Source organism: Lepidochelys olivacea (assembly GCF_965140295.1).
Source record: "Lepidochelys olivacea isolate rLepOli2 genome assembly, chromosome: 4".
Taxonomy (NCBI): Eukaryota; Metazoa; Chordata; order Testudines; family Cheloniidae; genus Lepidochelys; species Lepidochelys olivacea.
Window position 1 is genome coordinate 38,431,191 of NC_140414.1, and position 16,952 is coordinate 38,448,142.

The following is a 16,952-nucleotide window of genomic DNA, read 5'->3' on the forward strand; positions in this document are numbered from 1 at the left end:
AGGTGACCTTTACCATGCTCAATTTTGCACTTTTTCGCCCTATTCTTATCACCTTCCAGGACCCCGCCGTTGCCCTACGTTACCTCTGTAGCTGGCTTCCGCTTCCGCATTCGTGTAGAGTGACGGTGGCCGCGGCGGGTCAAGGCGGGGTAGACGGCCGCGGTGGTGCTGGCTTTGATTAGCCTTCCGTGGCGGTGGCTGGGTTGCCATCATGGAGACGCTCTACCGGGTGCCGTTCGCGGTGCTCCAGTGCCCCAACATCAAGCTGAAGCGGCCGAGCTGGGTGCACACGCCCTCAGCTATGACCGTCTACGCGCTGGTGGTGGTGTCCTACTTCCTCATCACCGGAGGTAACGGGCCCGGGCGGGCGGAGGGCTGGGGGGCCGGGAGCGGGCCCCGGGCGGAGGGCTGGGCGCGGGGAGGGGGAGCAGGATTAGGCCTGTTCTTTCCGCTCCTAGAGCGGCGGGCAGTGGGGTTACCCCTACCTCTCTCGGTGGGAGCCTGGCTGCGGGCGAGTGCCTCCCCCCGATCCCCACACTTCCGGGGCTGGAGCCTGCTGCCGGGGCTCCCTGAGGTGGTGGCCGAGGGAGACCCCGGGTGAGGGAAGCGGAGGAGTGTGACACACTTCCCCCCCCCCCCCGCCCCATATAGGTGATCCCGTCACAGCCGCACGGTGTGTGTGTGTGGGGGGGGGGGGGTTGCTCTGCACCCTCTCCTGGGGCATCGCGGTTCCCCGGATTCCGCCTGCGGCCCGGGGAAGCCCTGCCTGAGCCTGCCCGGAGAGGGCCCCTGTGAGGACAAAAACAGCAGCCGGCACAATTTTCCCACCCGTGAGCAACTTGTGTCACTACGCCCCGCCTCACACAGTGCAGGGACGCCCTCCGGTGGGGTTCCCAGAGAGGGGTCGTCTTTGCCCGTGGTGTAAACCCCCACATCCGCGCTGAGGGTGGTACGCAAATCCCCGTCCCCGCTGGGGTGATTGGCCCAGCTCTGTGACCAGCGGGCAAGGCGGTGGAGAAGGTTTTGGTTGTCTGGTTCAAAAATAGGCCTTGGTGAGGATCTTAGTTCAGGTGCAGTAACCGAAGAGATCTGTGGGACCATATCCATCTCCAGACCAGGATACACTTGCTTAGTATAGGCAATATTGGAAATCAAACTGATACTGTGTCTGAGTCAGGAGATGAGTGTCCCAGAGGGAGAAACCTTTGTTCCTGTAGGCAGACCTACTTTCCATTCTTGGCTTTTGGAACAGATAATTTTAAGACCGCTCTTATAACATCTTTCTCTAGTGGTGAAGGATTTTGCTCTGTGTGTTTCAAAGACATTCAAAAGTTCCCTCCTTTAAATTGATATGCAGCCTGAGAAGAGCAGCCCCTAAACTCTTATATCTGTTATGTCAGTGAGGTGTATTATGTGCTCCTCCCAACCCCCCAAAACTCCCACTCTTCTCTGTCCACTATGGAAATTTTGCCTTAATCCTGATGCTGGAATGGGACTTTCTAGTGTGTGATATGTAGAATTTAATCAGTGATCAAATTAGAGATTTTGGTGCATATCTGAAAACCTTATTTTAGCTTTGATTACCTGGTTTTTGGGGAGTGTTGATTAAGGAATGAGAATGGTACTGTTGAGTAGTGACTTGGCAGGTGGCTGTTTTGCTTTCCTATGCCAACCCTGTAGCAGTTTTTGGCTTATTCATCACTACTGCTGCTTAATAGCAAATGGTATGTGGATCACAAGCTCTTTCTCTAGTTATCAAAGGAAACTCCAGTCAAGTGATACAATGTAGTTTGGGTTGATGCACCAAAGAAACATAATTCTGCATTTATTACAATTATCCCTAAATGGCATGAGAAGTCTGTTGCACTAGTCTGCAGAGCTGCTCCATTCAAATCCTTCATGAAGATCCTCTCTTTGTCACCTGCAAGAAATATAGGTAGAGGGGCATGTAGAATAGTTTATATTAGGGCTGTCAATTAGTCACAGTTAACTCATGTGATCAACTCAAAAAGTTAATTGCTATTAATTGCACTGTTAAACAATAGAATACCAATTGTAATTTTTAAAACATTTTTGGATGTTTTTCTACATTTTCAAATATATTGATTTGTATCACAACACCAAATACAAAGTGTACAGTGCTTGCTTTATATTATTTTTATTACAAATATTTGTACTGTAAAAATGATAAAAGAAATAGTATTTTTCAATTCACCTCTTACAAGTACTGTAGTGCAATCTCCTTATTATGAAAGTGTAATTTACAAATGCAGATTTTTTTGTAATATAACTGCACTCAAAAACAAAACAGTGTAAAACTTTAGAGCCTACAAGTCCACTCGGTCTTACTTCCTGTTCAGCCACCTGCTAAGACAAATAAGTTTGTTTACATTCATGGGAGATAATGCTGCCCGCTTCTTATTTACACTATCACCTGAAAGTGAGAACAGGCGTTCTCAGGGCACTTTTGTAGCCAGCATTACAAGGTATTTATGTGCCAGATATGCTAAATTTTCATATGCCTCTTCATGCTTCGGCCACCATTCCAGAGGACATACTGATGATGCTCATTAAAAAAATGTGCGTTAATTAAATTTGGGACTGAACTCCTTGGGGGAGAACTGTGTCTCCTTTTCTGTTTTACCCACATTCTGCCATATATTTCATGTTATAGCGGTCTCGGATGATGACCCAATACATGCTCATTTTAAGAACACTTTCACAGCAGATTTGACAAAAGGCAAAGAAGGTAGGATATGAGACTTCTAAAAATAGATAAAGCACTCAACCCAAGGTTTAAGAATCTGAAGTGCCTTCCTAAATCTGATTGGGACGGAGTGTGGAGCATGCTTTCAGAAGTCTTAAAAGAGCAGCACTCTGATGCAGAAACTACAGTACCCGAGCCACCAAAAAAAAAAGAATCAATCTGCTGGTGGCATCTGACTCCGATGATGAAAATGAGCATACGTCGGTCCGCTCTGTTTTGGATCGTTATTGAGCAGAACCCGTCATCAGCGTGGACGCATGGCCTCTGGGATGGTGGTTGAAGAATGAATGGACATATGAATCTTTAGCACATCTGGCACATTGATATCTTGTGACGCCGGCTACAACAGTGCCATGCAAACTCCTGTTCTCACTTTCAGGTGACTTTGTAAACAAGAAACGGGTAATATTAGTTCCTGCAAATTGAAACCAAACTTGTTTGTCTGAGGATCAGCTGAGGTAGGACTGAGTGGACTTGTGGGCGCTAAAGTTTTATGTTGTTTTATTTTTGAATGCAGGGTTTTTTTTACATTATTCTACATTTGTAAGTTCAACTTTCACGATAAAGAGATTGCACTGCAGCTCTTGTATTAGATGAATTGAAAAATACTATTTCTTTTGTTTTTTAATGTGAAAATATTTGTAATAAAAATATAAAGTGAGCACTGTACACTTCGTATTCTGTGTTGTAATTGAAAATAATATATTTGAAAATGTAGAGAACATCCAAAAATACTTAAATAAACAGTATTCTAGTATTCTTTAATCGCCCAATTAATCACGATTAATTTTTTTTAATTTACTAATTAATCACGATTAATTTTTTAATCGGTTGACAGCCCTAATGTATATTAATTAAAAATACCATATCAAGACATGGCTAATTTATCCTCCTGACCACTTTCCTTGTATGTTGTATTTTCTGCTCCCTCTCCTTTTCTTTCCCCCTGCTTCTCTTTCTGGGGCTGAGAATGTGTGTCCTGTGAGTTTATACAGTGCCTCGTATGCTGTAGTCACCCAGAAACAAATAAGGAATGTGAAGTCCAACCACAAGAGGCAGTAGCTCAAGTAAATTTGCTGGAATAAATTTAGAGTTTCATGTAAGTAACTCCTAAAATTCTAGATTAAATTCAAAATTACAGCTAAAGTTTACAGGATCTCTGTTCGGCTCAATGACATTGCAACATGAATCTTCCCATGATATTCTATAGTGTCTGTACCTATACAGTAAGAAAGAATGGTCCCTAAATAGAACACTACTGTACATTTTGAGTCTTTTCAGCCAAAAGTGGTTTTTATTTTTGTTATCCTTATAAAGGTAAATAGAATTAATCAAGTTAACAATCCCAGATTAAACTCTATTAAGTAGGAAAACAAGGTCTAGTGTCCTAGGCTCTGATATGAAGAACACTTAAGACTGTGAATGTGAAAAGTCATTGGAGCACTAATCATGTATAAGCCACTTACTGTGAATGGTAGTCTACACAGCAGCTGGGGTGGTGATTCTCCGCTCTGGTAGACATACACACGCTAGGAGTGGTTGAACTAGTGTCCTAATAGGAGTGGTGGTGTGGCAGCTCAGCTGCCTGAGTACCTACCCTGGGGGTCGGGCAGGATTGTACTCTGGTAACTAGCCTGAGCCACTGTGGCCATGCTGCTATTTTTTTGCATGCTAGCTTGAGCAGAACTAGCATGTGTATTTCTACCCAACCTGGGAACGACCCTCCCAGCTGCTGTATAGGTGTACCCTAATGTAAAAAAATGGCTTTCTGAAATGTCTGATATCCATCCCATTATAATTTAAGGTTATAACTTACTTAATTATGTGTTTCTTACCATTTGAACAGGAGATGTAAAATGGCAAGTAATTTACTAAACTGTTTCCTTTCTATTCATACTGTCTGTAGAAGGAAATCATTCTTAATATTTAGAGATGGATGATGCTGGCTCATCTTTCAAAACTAATGTCCTTTTTTTCTTTTTCTTTCTTTTTTTATAGGAATAATCTATGATGTGATTGTAGAACCTCCCAGTGTTGGGTCTATGACAGATGAACATGGACATCAGAGACCAGTGGCCTTCTTGGCATACAGGTAGAAATTATCCTTTGTCATAATCGAACGGTCTCTCCCTGACCTGCAAACAGATGAATGCAAGTGAGCCGTAGTGCTCTTGGAGAGCTCCATTGACTTCAGCTGTGCTCTCTGAGGGCCCCAGGATCCACAAATATGCATCTGATTTCACTGATTGGAGCCTTCTTTTGCAAATGAATTGTTTAAATATTCACAGTATATTTCATATATAGGCTTGGAAGGGTTTGAGGTTTTAGTAGATATGTAATTGATAAAAATACAAAGATTTTTGCATTACAGGAAATGAAATTTCAGGTAGATGATACAAATTAATTTTCATGAGTAGAAGTCAAGATTTATAACAAACAGAAGCTATATTTGATCATATTTCATAACTGATATCTTTTTAATTACTTGTCAGAGTTGACATCATACACCAGTTTTGTAATGTGTTTTTTTATACATTTCCTTTCTGTTAAACTTTGTTTAATAATGGGTGAAATATTTTTGAGTGCTTGTTTGTAAAAGGAAAAGTGGGTGGTTGCAAATATGTAACAATTAAAACTGAATACCCCAATCTAGTTGTGTGTATTAATATAACCTGTCTTTAGTTGGCTTTCACTTTCTTTTCCCTCCCCAACTCTTTTCTAATATTTTGAATGACCATTTTTCTGTTCTACATCCAGTTCTGCTGTAAGAGCAAACCACAAATCTTATTTTTCTAATTACGCTCAACAGCAATAAACTATAGAACTCGTATCTGTAATTTGCATTCAGTTTTTGAACCCAAAATAAAATGATTTGCAAGATCAAGGTCTTAGTTACTTTGCATAAATGCAGGGGATCACCCATATGGAGTAACTTGCAGTTTAGGGACAGATTTTATTCAGTTTGAAACCTAAATCTACAGTGTCTGTCCTTCAAAATTAGTTCAGCAGATTCTTCTTGCTTAGAATCTAAAATTTTATTAGAGGTAAAACTAATTTAGTCAGAAGTTAGTTGAGAAAATTAATGAGTAAGTTTACAGAGCTCTGGATTTTGTCTGTCTGGATTGGTTATCCTTAATTCCTGCAGAAAATGTTGGGCTATTTTTTTGTTTTTTAACTGAAAGTACCTCATTGTAAAAAAGAGCTGACACTGTATTTAAAAAAAAAATTGATTATAAAATACATAGTAGTTTCTCATTGTTACTCTTGACTCTAGGAATCTTTTGCGTAGAGTTTGTGTTCAGATTAACATCTTCCAATATATGCTTCAGATTTCTTTGGGCTACTGCAATATACATGAATCACATTGCTCTAGGAAGTTGGGAGCACTTTAGTGAAAGTCATGGGGAAGAACAGTGTAAAAGATTCAACTACTATTTATCAAGATTAGACACTAATGAAATGCTCTGCACCCTTGTAGATCCTTCCAGCAAAGTGCTTTACCAAGGTGGTGGTGTATACCTGTATTACAAATTGGAAAACTGAGGCACGGATGTGTTAAGGGACTTATCCAAAATCATGCAGTGACAGAAATGAGAATGCAGTCTAGTGCCAGGGTTCTCAACCTTTTTCTTTCTGAGGCCTCCCCAACATGCTGTAAAAACTCTGTAGCCCATCTGTGCCACAACAACTGTTTTTCTGCATATAAAAGCCAGGGCCAGTATTAGGAGGTATCAAGCAGGGCAATTGTCCGGGGCACCACATTGCAGGGGGCCCTGTGAAGCTGAGTTGCTCAGGCTTTGGTTTCAGCCCTGGGTGGCGAGGCTCAGAGCCCCGTGCTTCTGCTCCATTAGGTGGGGCTTTGGCTTTCTGCCCTGGGCCCCAGAAAGTCTAATGCTGGTCCTGCTTGGTGGACTCCGTGAAATCTGCTTGTGACCCCCAAAGGGACCCCGGACCTCTGTTTGAGAACCACTGGTCTAGCACATCTTACTCCTAATGCTGTGCTGGAACAAGGAGACACAATTCCTCCCTTGATATGGATTTGAATAACGCTTCTCTTCTTGCAGTGACTGGAATTCGGGGTTTGTCTTCTAAGAAATGGTTTGGGAAACAAACTTGAAAGCTCAACAGTCTAGAAGTTTTGGGTCCCTACTTACATTCATTTGTTAACTTATTTTTGCTTTCAACTAAGACACATTTGAAATTACCACTCATATCTAAAATTCTAAATAAGTAATGTATATAATGTGGTGGTTTTGCATACAGTCACATTACCCTTTTATGAATACTCATGATTAAAAGCATTAGTACGTTTCTGTCACCTTGCAAAGTACTGATCCAGGAGCTAAATTATATATTAATCCCTTATCGCATCAGGAGACAGCTCCAGCAACATGTGTTATGTTCCACTAAGTGTGTAAACATCAAAATGAACTGTCCTGGGTTTTTGTAAAACGGAAGCAGATCAAAATATTACACTAAATAGCTGGCTCTTGAAGTGAAAATAATACTTTGAGGGGCTGGTGTTCTACTGAAATATCTTTTATTCCTGTTTTTTCCCTTCCCCCAGAGTAAATGGACAGTATATTATGGAAGGACTCGCATCCAGCTTCCTCTTCACAATGGGAGGCTTAGGCTTCATAATTCTGGACCGATCCAATGCACCAAATATCCCAAAGCTCAATAGATTTCTGTTGCTTTTTATTGGATTTGTCAGCGTCCTGTTGAGCTTCTTCATGGCAAGAGTTTTCATGCGGATGAAATTGCCGTAAGTTGTTTAGGACACTTCATGCTGTTCTCCCCTCCCTTTCTGTTACTGATGAGCAGGGATCCTAGTTTTGTGATAAATCAGATTTGTATGGTTTTTTTCCATGATTAAAGTGGAATGCTGAACTTCAGTTTCCCTAGCCACTATAAATATAGGTGTCAGTTGAACACACTGTTTTATTGGTATATTAACATTTTTGGAGCAAGTTCAAAGCCTTCCAGTGACATCAATCATTATAATAAAATAAAATTAATAGAATTACAATTTGTATTTCTTACAAATACCAAATATTTGTCTGCTTTCTATATTTTCAGAATTTTTTTTAACGCACAAAATAAAAAGCAAAAATTGCTTTTCTATTAACTTTACTCACTTTCTGAGTTAGTCCTGGAGGCTGAAATTTGAGATGCATTAAAATACAAACCCCTAACGGTCACTTAGTAACCTCTATATGCCAAAGCAGTGTATTGGAGTGTGTTTAGCTATGTACAGTTTATCCGAGTCTCCATTATCTGGCTGTCTGTACTAACTGAACCACCAGCCACCCAGGGCTGACTGTGGTAAGGGCTTGGGCGGTCAGCGCATTCAAAAATCAACCACAAGAGGGAGAGGTTGTACCCATTGAATAAGTGGCACTGGTACTTTCATCAGTTAATACATTTTCATTTTTTCACAAAATGTTAAAACTAAAGAATCTCTGTAAAAATGCAAATTCCATGTTTTTCTGTGGCAAACTGATTTCTAGGATCCCAGCTAAGTTTACAAAGTACTACATATGAAGCAAGGATAAGTTGTATTTAAAAAAAAAAAATGGTGTAGATTAAACACTCACAGCTTTGCTTTAAGGTGTTTTAGTTAAAATTGGAATGTGCCCTCTTTAGTGAGGTGTAAATGTTTTTGGGTCTGCCCATTCATTCTGAGACATCAAGTTGTTGTGCAGGGAGGTGACAGGCTCCCTGTCAGAAATCATAGCTACAATACAGTTTGATTCTAGACTGGATGGGTTGGATTTTGAGGAAAGATTAAAAGACTTAATCTATACAGGTTGGCTAAAATCTAGCACAGGCTTTAGAGAGAAGCATAAATAGGTAAACATTGGGAGGATGGGAGATGAATTAGGGGTATAACAAGGTGAAAATTAAGAAGAAGGAAAACTGAGGCTATCTGGAAAATTGTTCTACAGCCTGTGAAAAATCTTCCAAGGAAGGTAGAGTAGTGTTAGTTCTTGCATGTACTGACAGGGCTTTCGAGCTTCTTGATTCTGTGTTTTCCAGTCTATTCAGTAGCTTATAATGAATTTATTTTATTTTTGCTGCCTGCCTGCCTCTTCTCCTTCCCTCCCACTTCTCAACCCCACTATGACCTCTAGAGCTGCCAACAGCAGCAGTTTCTTTGAGGGCCACTGCTAAAACCACTCCATGAATTAACTGGCAGGGGATGTTTCTGGTTTGTTTTTGTTGTGTTTTTTTTTTTTTTAAATAATGATATGGTCATTTTCCATTTCTTGGAGAGTCACTAAATCTCCTCTGCAATATAATTACTGGCCCATAAAATGTAAGTGTTGGGTTTCCTGGCAGTGTGTAGCAATTCAGCATAAAGCACCAGCATACAATAGATTTATTTTTTTAATCAAATGTGGCTGGTCTCAAGAGTTCGTGGTCATGTTAGAGAAACTCTAAAGAATAGGAAGGAAATCTTATAAGAATCATTTGCAGCTTGGACAGATGTTCTAACAATAACAAAGGTTTTACATGGTATACTGACTTTGTATCATTTCAGTTAATTTCCTAGCACCCTTTTGTTCACTGATTATTTGATATTCAGGAATATCTTGCCTAAGGGAGAGTTTGTCACATATGAGTGCCAAATAACTTGCTAAATCCTCATTAATGAAAATACAAGACTTATCGGATACAGGACACGACCCTGAATTTTACTTTTATTGAAAGGCAGGCAGTTCCTAAGTTACTCAAGGCACAGAAAAGCCTTTGTATTCTGGTGGTATTCATTACATTGTTTTTGATTAATGTGGACATTATTCTTGTTTTTGTATCTGAGAACACAGGTTTAAAATCTAAATCATGATTCCCATTGTTGTTGTAGTTATACTCACAACAATAGACTTATGCTGTCCCTTCTGTTTTTGCTCTGATTTTCAAACACCCAAAATTGTGCTAGATGCCTTACAGAAACAAGTAAAGACAGTCATTGCTCTGAAATGTTGTGGTTCAGACATGATTCAAGAAGTGAGAGCCATAGACCGACAAGGGGAAATTAGGGAAAGGAAGGACAAAGGTTGCAATAATATACAGCTACTCTGTAAGACGTGTGTCTTGGCCATTACTTTACCTTAGTTCATTGAAGAAGTGGAGGTTAGAGGAGACAGGAAAGGAGAAAAGTTGGGGCTCAATTGTACCAGTTTGGGCTGAATGATGTAGGATCTTGAAATTGATAGTCTGTTTGAGCAGCGCAAATGCAGAACCTTTCACAAAATGTAATAAAGGCTTCCAGAATTCATGATGATAAAGGCTAGGTTGAGAATAATAGACTGAAACTGTTCCAGTAATTATATCAAAGTAAAATGGGGGTGGAGGGTGGAGTGCTCAAGCTAGTCAGCAGAGCAGGTTCCTGTTTGAACCAGTCTCACCCTTGAATTTCTCAGCAAGTTTCTCTGCAGTTAATGGCACAAACACTGAGGCTAGGAAATGCTGGTATATGAAGGTGCCCCTTGGATTTGCTAGTATAGAAGTCCCTTGCCAGCCTGCTGGATATCTTCTCAGGGCTACCTGGCTATAACTACCTACACCCAAGCACAGCTGCCATGATTCTCTTCATGTAGATCCCTATCTACAGTAGGTAATAGTGTGCCAGCAAAGGAGAAACTTCCCAGACTACTACAAGTTGGTAAAAAGGAATGGAAGAAATTTCTTACAAGGAATGTTTTACCGGATTCTTTATAAAATCCTTGTTAAAAACATTAACCCAATGTGATGGTTATTTGATGGACTTGAGAGGACTTATAGTCCTCTCCAGATTACACTTCTGAAAGTTTTTGATCTTTAATATTCATCAAATGAAAATTTCCTTTTTGGTTAGAGAGGGTTTTGTTTTGGTTTTTTTGCTTGATAAACATAGAGTAGAACCCTCCATGGACATGAATGTGATGAAAGATCAGAAATAAAGACAGGATTTTAAGACCTGTTTCAAATGACCAAAGATGCAGCCTTTTTTTAAGGACACAGAGTAGGTGTTTCCAATGTTCCAGCAGTGCCCAAAGTGTTTCCCACCATTACAGAGCTTGTTTGCATATGTTACCAGAACAACACCACAAAGATGCCAGTTTGAGCTTTACTATAAAATGTTAGAACTGTAAACTGAATTTGCATTTCTTTAAATTTCAGACAATTGCAGGGAGTAGCTATCTTAATTTTATACAGACCAACTCGAAACTTGCATTTAGAGAAGTTGATCTAAGGGCAACTGCAACTAGTTTCAACCACAAGCCAATGTTTGGAGTTGACCTTGGTGAATAATCTGGTTGTCAGCTACTAAAACCAGATTTTTGGACCTGAGACCTAATTATAACTAGACTCCAGTTAATTAACCGAGAACAGAGAGAATCCTTGGATCCATACTTTATTGTATGGTTATTTCTGAACAACTTCATCTCTTGGTCTTCTGTTTTTGAAAATTATATTCTTAAAAGAGGCTCTGGAATTGTGGAACTAAACTTCCATTAATATATCACATTCACCACAGGAATAGGTTCTGTGTTCTGGTGAAAATTTTGAATATGGAATAGACTCTAAGTTTTAACTGAGTGGAAAGTTTCATAGGTATCCATTGACCATGTTTCTAGTGAAGGTCTATACCATAACATTATTTAAGGCTTGAACTGTCATTTTAGCTAGCAATTTGTTGTTCCTGTTGTTTGCTCATTAAGATTTTTTAATATATATAACTTTTTCAATTGTTTAAGTCTGACAAATCGGTACACTGGTAACCTGGTATAGCTTTATTTTGAAAATTGTAATCTGTTCAGTTTAGGTGTGCTGTGCTCCTAACTTCTCTCTCTCAACTTTTATTTTGTCCTGCAGGGGATACTTGATGGGTTAGTGCCTTGTGTGATATATGCAAGCACAAAATGGATTTGCTTCTCTTCATGAAGAGCTTAAAAACAAGCAATCTCTAAAAAAAAATTAAATAAATAAATAAATAAATACTGTCCACCACAAGAAGACACAAGAAAGGTCTAGTTATGCGAATCAGCAAGTGCAAGAAGTGCTTCCAACTGTCTCCTTTCATTAATAAAAACCGTCATTACCCGTGGTTGGTGTATTTTTAAAACAGGGTTTTATCACTTGTCTATTTCTATGTTTAAAAAAGAAAAAGTTACTGAACTGTTACTTAGCTTTAGGTATGAATTTGTATCTTGAAACAATTCACTATAAAATGTAAAACTGGTATTTTTGCCCTCTGCATTTTTTCCCTTAACCTGACTGAGGTATTGGACAGACGTTTTACAATTCCTGATTTTAAAGTGTGCAGCACTCTGGCCTTTTTTCTGTGGCCTGCCCCATACCAAGTTTATACCTGGAGAGAAGTCTTTTGGTGATACTTTACTATCAAACACACTGTGTCTAGTGAAGTTATTTCTAAGGCACCTGTTGCCTTGATATTCATGGCAACGCATTAACAAATCCAGATGTACACTGGATACAACACTGTGTGAGTGCATTTCTTTTTGGAACAGTGTATGAAAGGAGTCAAATTAAACATGTTTTCTACTAAACCACTTGCATTTTGTGTGATTTCTAAAACAGTAATTTTTGCAAATTGTACACAGTCTATTCTATAGGTTCTGCAGTAACAATGCTACTACACAATGGTTGTTTACTTAATGTATCTTTTATTGGATAGTGATATTGTAAACTGCAGGGGGCAACTGTAGCTGTCTCTCTTAAGCTCACCGGAGCCTGCGGTGAAATGGTACACCATTGAATTACTTTGGAAGCTTCTGCTTCTGTTTTAAATTGGCTAGGGACAGACACTAACTTATTTTTTTTATTAGTGTGTATACACATGAGAGGAAATATTAACAATTAGAGTAATGAGATTATTTGTGCAGGTCATGCATTGCTTTTCTCTGTGGGAAGAAAGTCTTTGTCAAAAATCACAGCAAGGTCCTTTACCTAGTCACAAGTGTTCAAAGTTCTATGTTATCCTCTGAATTCAGAAGTTAATTCTGTCACTGGGAGCCATAGTTCTGTTTAGGACCTCAGTATGCCTACGTTTTTAAAGATCTTGCTGTTTGACATCTACTACCTGACATGCCATCGTGAGAAGCAGACTTTCCACTCATTCCTTCTCATATGTTTATGTAATCATTGCTACATTCATTTGTTTTGCTACACCTATGTCTATAAGGAGAATTGGTGTAGTTAGTGGGTTTTTTTTTAAAAGCTATGAGTGAGTTCTGATGGAAGCTTATGATCACAGGAATCCTGCATTTTCCCAGGTGTGTTGTTTGTATCCCTCCTGGTACTGACAGTCTTAGTGGGGAAAGTACTATTTACAGGACCACTACAGACCAGCTATTATCCTCTGCTGTAAGGAGAGAGCAGAAAGAAACAGATGAGGAGAATAATAAGAGAGCGAGCCCAGAGGTGCAGTACACCATGCAGAAACGGGAGTAGTTTGGTTCGTAAAGCCTCAGTACAGGACTGAACCTGGTTCAATTCTGGCATGGTCTTGAGAGGTTTCTTCTGTGAGGTAGTGTACCAAACAAACTGTAAAAGAGCAGCATTGCTGGATCTCATCTAACTCTTCAATTATGTGAAGGGGTGTGTGTTGTAAAATTGTATGCTGTTTACTGTACACACCACCAGATGGCTTCATGTGCCTGGTTTTGGGTTATTCAAGAAAATGTATGAATGAGTGGAAGAGAATTATACAAAAAAAATTTGGCTTTACCTTTTGTCTAGACTGCCCCATCCTAAAGCATATGATGGGAGAGAACCTGTCAAGCGGACTGAAAAGCTGCATGAAGGTAAAGATATTGATAACAGGAAAACATCTCTCCATAGTGGGGAAATAAAGATATGGCTATTTACTAGCTTGGTAAACACAGCACTTTCAATCTGCTTTGTGATAGAAACTTCGTGGCAGTCAAATTAAGAACTCCTGTGTTCAGATATATTTAAAAAAAAAACTGTCCCTCCTAGGCTGGTGTGCTAGAAATAGACTTGAATTTGGAACTCTTGCATGTCAGCACTCCAAGCAAGGTGAGAGGTACTAGACTGGTAATAGTGCTGAGAACTGTGAGAGACACTGCCTAGAAGTGTGGTTATCAAGCTTGGGCACTGTCCTGACTTCCTTTTTTCTACTACCCCAGCCTTCTGAGAATTAAATATCAGAAGTAGAATATGGTGTATTTGTGGCATTGAATCAACCCTCTGAAGAACAAGTTTGTGGTTTGAAAGATATGCTGATAAAGACATTACTCTTTGAAAAAAATATGCCTAGTGAGGTATTGTTTTAAAACGAGTAACTCGCTGCTCAACAATACCATGGCAAAATGTATGGAGTAATGTTATATGTAAAATTCTGAATCCCCCCACCCCCATATGATGTTTCTAGAATATGTTCAAGACCAGATGGCTTTGCCTATGTAAAACTGTTAAATAGGTCTGTCCTAAACAAAGTAATGGGGCTTTGCCTCAGTTTTTGTACAAGCAGTAAACCTGACCATCAAGACATCAGGGGGAGGAGATGGCAGAAAGAGAACAATTTGCATTTTAGCCAATGCCAGTGAGGGTGGAATGAGTGTGGTGGTGGTGAAGGAAGCTCCATGCTCTGTCACCTTGCTCAAAGCTTGAATAAAGTTTACACGGAGGGGTAACCTGCAGAAGAAAGTTTCAAAAGGTTTACTGGTCTAAAGCTACGTTGCTATTTTTTTGTATCTTAGCTTGAGCAGAGCTAGAGCACATATGTCTGTCAGCTGGGCATCACCCCTCAGCACCAAGTGCAGACATAGCCTCCTGGCTCTTCTAATCTTATTTCAGGCTCCCCAGTGGCTTTGCCCTTCTCTGTTCCCTTGACTACTCCTGTCTTCTCTCTTAGTTACCTGGTATCACTATGTTTTTATAGCTCCACTCTCCTCATTATCTCTGTAGTGCTTCTTGCTTGAATCATTCTGAAAACAACAGAAATCCAAGTGCATCGTACAATAATACACTGGAGATCTAACAAAGACACTGCAGTGTCCAAACTCCTTTCCTGTAGCACTGTCTCTTTAAAAAGTAGACTTTCCTTTCCTGGTCTTGGACTTAAAACATCTTTTAATTGATAAGCTGAAAGTTCTAAAATTTCTTTGCAATGTAATTTAGTTGTTTTTAAAAAAATCAATTGAACATTTAATGGGCATGGATAGCATATCTCTGTACATAATGGAACAAACAGAGAAAACTCATAAAGTAACAGAGTAGCATACACAGCACATAAGGCATAGCCAGGAAATGCACACATTCAGAAACGCAGGAAAAGGAAACTTCCTTCAGGCTTCCTTCTTAAAGATATCAAAACATAAGAACTGCTACCCTAGGTCGTATCCCTGGTCCATCTAGCCTAGTATCCTGTTTTAGTCAGTGGTTGATAGAACTGCAGGGGGTGTACAGATCAGAGCCTATTTTGGAGTGATCCAACCCTGTCTTCCACTCCTGGTTTCTGACAGAATTTTAGGGACAGCCAGAGCACAGGGTTGCACCCCTGACCATTTTGGCTAATAGCCATTGATGGACCTATCCTCCATGAACTTATCTAGTTCTTTTTTGAACCCAGTTATACTTTTGGCCTTCACAACATCCCCTGGCAATGAGTTCCACAGGTTAATTGTGTGTCAGGTGCCCACCTAACCATTGAAATCACTGTTTCTTGCACAGGTAAAACAGAATGATTATGTTAAACTAGATTAAATCAATATTTGGGTTTGTAACCTAGTCAGGAGAAATTTAAATAAACATCAGCTCCCGCCAACTTAGATCTTTTCTTCTTTTGGTACTTGTTGAAGTCGTAGCTCATATCATTGATGGCCCTAAACAGATTCTCCTCTCGCCTAGCACTGGTGTAATTCCAGAGTAAACTCTATTGAAATCAATGGAGATGTGCCAGTGTAAGAGGAGAATAAGCCCTGTAATTTTTCAAATGAATTTAACAGCCATGCTTAATTATGGTTTAAATTAGGTTGTGGCTGAAACAGCCTCATCTGACATGCTGTGGATCAGCAGTGTGGACAAAGCCAATTGTAGAAATTGTCTCAAAACTCATGCTGTAGTTAAGGTATCCCTTAACTTAGGTAAATCCGAGATGGCCACTTTGCCTCAGCAAACCATGGCTTCAGCCATGACAGCTCAAACTGTGCTTAAGCATTGTTGTTAAATTTTGTTGAAAGCTCTGTGTAGATTGAACCAGAGAAAGACTGAACCCCAAAACACCCACTACTAAAAACATTAAGACATTATTCAGCGACTGGCAGAGATAATCCTGTTGAAAATAACATTTTTTGTTTTACTTCAAAATTATAAGTGTTTCTGCAGTTGGCCAAATAAAAATATTTTTTCTACCTTCCAGTAACTCTGGCACTACCATCAACCCCACCTCTGCTATTTTTCCAGCCGTAACTTTTCAGCTTTATATAACGTGTGTATCTGCAATATGAAGTGTCAGTCCAAATCCTCACTGACCACTGGATGGTGCTCACTACAATGCTATTCCCCTGTCTCTGAGAATACAGAGGTGCTGGAGAGAAGAAACTCCTTTAAAAAGTTGTAGAAAAGTACTGAAGGGCAATGAAACAAACACTCTAATACTTTTGTATTTGTTTTACAAAATCCGACAAAATATCAGCATTGTTCATGTATTTAACACGCCATCTTTCTGCTTAAGAGTACAAACATGAGAACAAATTTTCTCTTTGAACAACTTGTGGCTGAGGTTTCAAACATAATTGAGCTGTAGAGATCTTTCTGACTGAGAATTCATACTGACCACCTTGCCCTTCTATCAAGGATGTCAAAGTTGTTTCCAAAGACTGATTAAATTAATACATCGGTGAGCAGGTAAGTAGTATTACACATATTCTGTAGACTAGAAAGCTGAAGTGCAGTGATGTTATTTGGCTTGCTCAAGGTCACAGAACATTTGGGAATGAGCTGGGCATAGAATCCCTATCTCCTAGTCCTAGATTTTAACCATAAAACCATCCTCCTGCCACTAAGAGGCAATGAAATTACCAAAGAGGAACACCACTAATGAATTTTCCATTTACAGTGGGTCAGATTTTTTCTAAATCTGTACTTACATGTTTTCGAGTGCCAAAAAACTTGGCCCTGTAGCTATCAAATTTGCATATGCAAATGTATG

At 39.7% G+C, this 16,952-nt stretch overlaps 1 protein-coding gene across 1 annotated transcript; it reads left to right on the forward strand.

Moving 5' to 3' along the window:
• Positions 1-101: 101 nt before the first annotated feature.
• Positions 102-12,324, forward strand: OSTC (oligosaccharyltransferase complex non-catalytic subunit). Its single transcript, XM_084625519.1, has 4 exons — positions 102-350; positions 4,766-4,859; positions 7,335-7,532; positions 11,630-12,324. The coding sequence occupies exons 1-4, from the start codon at positions 212-214 to the stop codon at positions 11,646-11,648; spliced, it is 450 nt and encodes a 149-aa protein (XP_084481645.1). The 5' UTR covers positions 102-211; the 3' UTR covers positions 11,649-12,324.
• Positions 12,325-16,952: the final 4,628 nt, after the last annotated feature.